Source organism: Primulina eburnea, unplaced genomic scaffold (assembly GCF_022965805.1).
Source record: "Primulina eburnea isolate SZY01 unplaced genomic scaffold, ASM2296580v1 ctg888, whole genome shotgun sequence".
In the NCBI taxonomy this organism is placed as follows: Eukaryota; Viridiplantae; Streptophyta; class Magnoliopsida; order Lamiales; family Gesneriaceae; genus Primulina; species Primulina eburnea.
The window spans coordinates 1-7976 of NW_027331651.1; the positions used below are offsets into that span (position 1 = coordinate 1).

At 37.8% G+C, this 7976-nt stretch overlaps 1 protein-coding gene across 1 annotated transcript; it reads right to left on the bottom strand.

The window, feature by feature from the left end:
• Window positions 1-3330: 3330 nt before the first annotated feature.
• LOC140822543 (monothiol glutaredoxin-S15, mitochondrial-like) lies at window positions 3331-6480 on the bottom strand. The gene is made up of 6 exons (XM_073183314.1): window positions 6350-6480; window positions 6013-6113; window positions 5691-5819; window positions 5415-5514; window positions 4777-4843; window positions 3331-3595 (listed from the first exon to the last, which is right to left on the bottom strand). The coding sequence occupies exons 2-6, from the start codon at window positions 6076-6078 to the stop codon at window positions 3346-3348; spliced, it is 612 nt and encodes a 203-aa protein (XP_073039415.1). The 5' UTR covers window positions 6079-6113; window positions 6350-6480; the 3' UTR covers window positions 3331-3345.
• Between the last annotated feature and the right edge of the window lie 1496 nt (window positions 6481-7976).

Below are 7976 nucleotides of genomic sequence, written 5' to 3' on the forward strand. Positions count from 1 at the left end.
TGATGTCATTTGGATTGTTTTGGACTGACTGACTAAGTCAGCACATTTCATTCCGTACAGTCGGGAATATAGTTTCGATCGCATGACAAGACTATACATCCAAAAGATTCTTAAATATCATGGAGTGCCAACAAGTATAGTCAGTGACAGAGATCCACGCTTTACCTCAAGGTTCTGAGGAAGTTTTCAAAAGCGTTGAGAACGACATTGAGTCTGAGTACTGCTTATCATCCAGAGACTGATGGTCCGTTGAGAGGACTATTCAGACACTCGAGGACATGTTGTGTGTTTGTGCTCTGGATTTTGGACCAGCATGGCATGATCATCTGTCGCTTGTAGAGTTTGCATATAACAATAGCTACCACAGCAGCATTGGTATGGCTCCGTTCGAAGCATTATATGGTAGACGTTGTCGTACTCCATTGTTTTGGGACGAAGTAGAAGAACGACAAGGGCAAATACCTGAATTAGTGCAACAAGCGATTGACGTAGTGGAATTGATCAAGAAGAGAAATAAAATTGCACAAGATCGTCAATCGAGTTACGCGAATATCAAGCGTAGACCTCTACAGTTCAGTCAGGGGGAAAAAATTTTAATTAAAGTTTCACCATTACGCAGGATGATGAGATTTGGATTCAAGGGAAAATTAACCCCATGATTCATCAAACCTTTTGAGATCTTGGAATGTGTTAGAAATTTGGCATATCGATTGGCTTTGCCGCCGTATTTGTCCAGCATTCATGATGTCTTTCATGTATTGTTGCTACGACGGTATGTCGTAGATGAATCGCACGTTCTTGGTCTGACAGATGTTTAACTTGAAGAAGACTTGACTTATGTCGAGCAGCCGCTTTTAATCCTGGGTAAGAAAGAGGAAAGGCTCAGAAACAAGACCATTCCACTTGTTCTAGTGCAATGGCAATGCCGAGGTACTGCAGAGGCGATTTGGGAGTTAGAAAGTTGTATGCGCTCGGAGTATCCACATTTGTTTTGAATTGTATCTTTGTAATCATGATTTGTATTTTATTCAGTTGTATTGTACTTCAGTCCTGATTTCGAGGACGAAATCTTTGTAAAGGAGGAGAGGATGTAATGACCCGAATCTTTATTTTGAATGAAGTACAAATTAAGAGATAATAAATAGTTGTTAATGAAGCATTATTAAGGAACTGATAATTCAGGATCAAGCAGTTGGGATTCACCGAATTTAAAATGGACAACCCGATCTACTTCAGATTACATTATCCCGAGAAATCCATCTAGACAAATGAGATTCTGACACGTGGCAGATAAGCTTGATTCGGATTTTCTGAACTACTTCGGATGCAGCCTATAAATGGAAGCTGATTCCTTTTGTTTCTTACACCGCATTCTTCAGAGAAAGTTCTAGCCATATACCTTAGGTTTTCTAGCCAGTTTCTAGGGCACTTTGGTGTCGGGAAGTTTCGGAGTTAGTGGTCATAAATTATGTCTCGATCTATGGAAGGAGGAGAGGATGTAATGACCCGAATCTTTATTTTGAATGAAGTACAAATTAAGAGATTATTAAATAGTTGTTAATTAAGGATTATTAAGGAATTGATAATTCAGGATCAAGCTGTTGGGATTCATCGAATTTAAAATGGACAACCCGATCTACTTTAGATTACATTATCCCGAGAAATCAATCTAGACAAATGAGATTCTGACACGTGGCAGATAAGCTTGATTCGGATTTCTGAACTACTTCGGATGCAGCCTATAAATGGAAGCTGATTCTTTTTGTTTCTTACACCGCATTCTTCAGAGAAAGTTCTAGCCATATACATTAGGTTTTCTAGCCAGTTTCTAGGGCACTTTGGTGTCGGGAAGTTTCGGAGTTAGTGTTGACTCGAGGGGGGTCGGTGAACTGAGATCAAGACATCATCAGCAGGCTGACGACGGACGCAGGAATAATCCTAAAGCCTTAAGTAGCGATTTAAGGATCATTAGGGAGAACCTTGTAGTATGTTTGGTAATTCAGGATCTGGTTTGATAGTGATTTTATTATGTTAGTATTGTTTAGGTTCAGAGCTTTCTGTCATATTGTTTTAGTAAGGTACGTGATGTACTGACTGAGATATCCAAGTTTAGTATACACACTTATATGTTGCATATTTATCTGTTGCATGATACATGTTTTACTACTTTGGCATATTATGCGTGACATATCATGTTGAGCCTGATATTTTTAAGATATACCTCGTTTGTTGAGGCCGCTCAGCCTTATTATATTGTGGATGATGGGGCATCGAGAGCTATAGTACCCGACGGGACCCGCGGGCTCTGATGACCTGGACATTGTAGGTCCACGTCTTGATGATGAGTGTGGGAGCCAAACATGCATAAGACAGATCAAAGACTACACACTCAGGCGCCTCTAGACTGAGCATGAGATTCTTGACTAGATCCTTGATATCCGAGCATATTGCAGTTCGCATTCATCATATCAGTTTGTATACTCGTACGTTGTCGTATTGGGCGATTGTCGCTCACGTCCTTGTTTTCATGTTGGACACCCCATTCTACGAGGCAGGTCTTAGGTTGAACGGTTCGGACGGCCAGGGCAGTGGCTAGAGCAGTTAGGTTTTCGGTGGTGATCTAGTGGAGGTTTTATGTGATTTATCGTTTTCTCGTTCAGAATTATGTCTTTCGATATGGTAGTATTAATGTTTAAGACTGCTATTATTGTTCTGTTTTCGTTTGGCTTGTAAGATGATTAAGTATTTGGTTTCCGCTGTTTAATTCTGTTATTAAGTTTAATGTTTCATGTTTATTAGTTTGTTTTTAGTAGTGGCTCAGGTAAGGACGCTACATCACCTTAAGAAATTGGACTGAATATGATGGTAGGAATGTAAAATGTCCAATTTTGGCAACACCGGTGTCGTAAATGGTGGTATGCGGGCGGTCAACGACCCTTGCCGCCTCTACTGCCTAGGCGGTTGATTTTTTTTTTTTTTTACTATTTTTATACATAATTATATATAATCATGCAATGCAAGTACAAATAATCATCATTTTTTTATGTAATATATTTAATTAAATGATGCTTAAGCATAAATAAGCTTATCGATTCAAGCTGATAAAAAAGATATATCTTGATTATATTTAATCTCTTCAACAAGTTTAGTAGGTGGCAGTGGGCGGTTAGCGGCAGCGATGGTGGGTGGTTCGAGGCAGAAGGAGGGGGAGTGTGGATGATTGGGTTGGTGGAGCTATTATGATTTAGAAGAGAAAGTGTACTGCATTAATAATCAATTTTTTTAAAAATATTTGTCTTTGATTGCCTTGCCGCCACTACTCATTTTCTACTGTCTACAAACCGCTTAAGGCAAAGGCGGGGTGGTCGATGGCCACCTTTTAGAACACTGGGCAACACTAAGGACCAAAGTTATCACATGGATGTAATGCAGCATCAAATACGTTTTGGTGGTAAAGTTTTTTGAACAAGAGTTGTAACTATCCTGGATTTGAAAATCTAAGAAGAAAAGGCGAACCTGATGCATGTTAAGAATGATATCAGATCCTCCAACGAAATCCCCATTGATGAATATTTGAGGGAATGTCGGCCAGTGGCTGCAATAAATTGTGGCATGTGTTATTATATAACATAATTTCTGAAATAATAAGACAAAGAACGCGTCTCTAATTTTTTTCCAAGAATATGTAATAGGTAAAGAGAACAAGATGGCATATGAGACTGTGCAAACTAGTGTAGAACCAAGTCTTGTGAACATAGTTGTCAAAAGCGCGAGGCGCAAAAAAGCGCTCAAGTTTCTTGGGGCTTCAAGCGCAAAGCGAAGCGCACGCTTTACGGAAAAAAGCGCAATAAACAAAATATTATCAAAAAACTCAAAATAAAATAAAGAGTTGAAAATGTGATAGATAAATCAAATGTCATTATATTCGTCATCTTCTTCTTCCAAACGAAATATTATCAATAAAATAAAAAGTCTTTCAAATGGGCGGCGGCGGCGCGGCGGATCGGCGGCGGCGGCGGATCGGCGGCGACAAGGCAGAGGCAGAGAAGACTCACCCACAAAAGCAACAAGAAACAGTGGACTTCAGCAGAGAGACAACGTAATGATAGGGATTTTCATATAAATGGGCTGGGCTTACTTTGGAGCTGGACTAGGGCTAAATTTTGACTTGGAAAAAATTTAAAAAACAAAAGTGGGCTGAAGCGCAATTGGATCGCTCAGAATTTCTCAGGCCAAGCGCACTGAAGCGTGCGCTTGATCCACCTGCTGCGCTTCGGCACAATCCGAAGCGCAGCAAGGTCGCCTCGCCTCGCTTCGCGCTTAAGCGAGCGAGGCGAGCGCTTTTCACAACTATGCTTGTGAAGAACTTCGGAGGATACCCAGGAAAGTAATATATGCCATTATGTTGTGCCCGGTAAAGTTGCAATCAGAATCTCGCACAACCATTTCAACATGAGGCCCAAACACACGTAAAAAATATGTAATTTATCTTTCATTAAAAAAGTATATGCAATTTATTACAATTACAAATAAATGCTCATTTACTCTAAAAAAACATATATACACATCAGCGCACATCCAAGAGCGAGTACTTGAACTATTAACTATTAATAATAACTATATGGGTGAAGGGAAAATCAGGGAAGCCGCATAATGGTGGTGGTAAAATGTTTTTTTCAGTAGCCATAGTTTCTTTCAAAGTTGATATTGCATAAATTAAAAATTCTAGCCATTCAGTTATTCCCACTAATAAAAACATGAACCGTAATAAATTACCTGAAAGCTTTTACAGCATTCTTTAGTTCAAGGTCTTCTAATATATTTCTGGCACTTAATGGAACATCTGCAAAGCCCATTTCAACTGATAACAGGGTCGAGCATAAAAGTGTAGCAGAAACAATCATTCCACGTGAAGACAGTTTAAAACATAATGAGCATATCACTTTTGGTTTAGCAAATGAACCCAGTTCAGCTAAGTTACAAAAAATGATTAATAAAAAACCGTATGGCTAATAAATCAATCTCTTGCATATAATTCAAAGAAGAGATGATCAGCCATCATACGAAGATTTCAATATATCATAACATTTCATTATGGAATCCACCGACCTCCAAGCAACGTTAAAATTCAGGATTAAAACTTTGATTTGATATCAAAAAAGAAAGAGCACTTTATTTCCGACGAAATCTGCCAAATCCAAGGCGGGATTTATGCAGAAACCCCTATTATATGTAAATTAAAATAAATAGCAGAAATTGCAAAAAAGAGTAGGATTAGGCTAAGAACCCTTTTGGATAACAAGATCGAGATGGATGAACGAATTAAAGAAAGACGAATGAAAACAACTATACAAAATTGCAATTAAACACAATAAATTGAGCATTTAAAAATTTCAAAAGTTTGCATTTCTTACTATATTCTTTCAAAACTCTCACTGCTAATGCACTAAATCCACATCGGGGAAGATCAGGCACCCCTTTCATGTATATCATCACAGGGTTTTCCTTCAAATCCTGTGAATCAAAGATAGCATAACCATACAGATGTCAACCCTTGTGCACATAAGGCAAGCTATTGAAAATGCCTAATTGGACAATAAGAAAAGAAAATAAAGGATAAAGAAATTGTGAACCAAGTACAAGTACTTTATTATATTAGGGATTGAATAAAAAAACATGACACAGTGTACCTGCTCGACTATGTCTTTTATAGAAAGGCCAGAACTCTCAGTTTTAATAGTGGGTCTAAAATCTTCATGCGTGTCATCAGGCACACCGGTAGAAAAACGAAGAATGCTCTGGTAGAAAGAACCAGATGCCTACAACAGGAATAAAACAACATTAGATGAAATTTGGCAGTCAGAAAGAGACTCATCCATACAAATAGATGATAAGAGTCTAAATAGCCTTTGTACCAGTAGCAAAGGCCCAAGAATCTAAATTTAAAAAGTTATGAAACACTTGAGAAATTTTGGAAGAGGGTGATCCAAGTGAAAAAACGTATACACTTACAGTCAAACCCGAGACTGGAAAAGGTGCAACACCTCTACGAATTATATTAGCCAATAACCTCACCATATTTGTGTGCTTAGTTCAGTGTCACCCTCTTATAGCTGCATAAAGTATCAAATAAATAAAAATGTTTCAGATACTAGGAAAATTTGCACCAAGACATAGCAATAGAAATTTACAATGGATAAGCCATAAACTTCAAGATTAGACAAAGTTACACATTTAATGTGCTACACAAGTTCAAGTTTCACGTTAATGGTTAAGATATCACATTTCATAATTAAATAAAGGCAATTCAAAGAATAAATAGCTCTTTCTTTTTAAGTCAGCAGCATACCTGAAAGCAACCGACAGCCGTCCCCTTCCTGTCCCAAGCCCAAATCAGAAAACTAATGACAGACTATTTTTTCAAAGTCCCAGTTAAGAATCAAGATGTCAATAAAGCATCACCATGTAGCACAGAATAGTAAAAAACACTAGTTACAGAATTAAAAACAGTAACATCTTACAGCATACAGTGATAACAAACAAAAACAATACATGGTTACAAACAATAGCACAACAAACTGATATGTTTCCATGCGGTCTTTAACTATATGAAACAAAGTCATGTATCTATTCAAACTAATTATTTAAAAATCCACATCCTTGGTTCCTAAAGAAACGCTTAAAATTTAAATTGTTACGAAGACATAGTAGAACAACCGCCTCCAGTACAGAGTTAAACAAAACAGAAGTTTCTTAAGTTCTAGGACTTACTTAATCTTAAAATGCAGGGAAACAACAAATTTGTTAAAAAAATTCATGCCCTTTTAGGGCATAATATTGCAATTTTGATTCAAATGAACCAATTGCATCATCCAAACCATTCTTAAAGAGTCACTCACAAAGTCACAATGAAAGTCGTAAGAACGAGAAATCATTTATTACAAAATGCAAACTCTACACTTTATTATTTCATACTTTATATTGATCATGAATCTTAACAGAGATTTGAAAAAACCATTAGTAATTCATAGAAAATCCTAGAACGAGAATGAAGATACACCCCAAAAAAATCCTTGCTTCATGTAGAAACGTAAAGATTTCCTTTTTCTCCCCCCCCCCCCCCCCCCCCCCCCCCCCCCCCCACCCCCCCCCCCCCCCCCCCCCCCCCCCCCCCCCCCCCCCCCCCCCCCCCCCCCCCCCCCCCCCCCCCCCCCCCAAAAAAAAAAAAAAAAACGCAGCTGGAGCAACGCAACTACTACTCAGGAATATCAAACAGACCCTTATCCCCGAGAAAAAATGATTCATTGCAAGATCAGAAATCCACATGAAAAATCAAGCACCGGTAACGATCAACCCTAGTTCATCAAAGCCAACAAATTCATCACATGCAGAACACAGCACGATTCCAATTCGAAACACGAACAACAGAACAGTGAAAAAGGTAAATTGACTAAGAATTACAAATGTGAGAGCAAGATTCTAACCCAGAATATGATTTGGATAGATTCGCTAAGGCCGAATATTTTCCACCGCATCAGCACTTCAGCAAAGATGGTGAAACACGAGGCAGTCAGAGCATTTCAGAAGGATTTCGTGTCACTTGTACCAAAAGCCCTTGATATTTATTTACAAATTCATTCCGATATTTCCAATAATTTCAATTTAGTCCTTTCAAGTAATTTTAGGATTAGTTTTTTATAGTTAAAGTAAAAAATTTACAGTTAAAAATAAAATCTCAAACTCACAAAACATATTAAACTACACACTTTATAAAATTTTTTCCACTCACTTCTGCATCTACTTCACAAATTGAGAGACATGTTTAGAATTTCTTTGAAAATAATCCAAAAATAATTTCATCATTACATACACCATCGCACATAATTTTCAATATTTTAATCACTCCCCTTGTAATGATGATCCTGATACAATGATTTCTTCATTACGTATTTTTATATTGGCTCGTTAAAAACCTT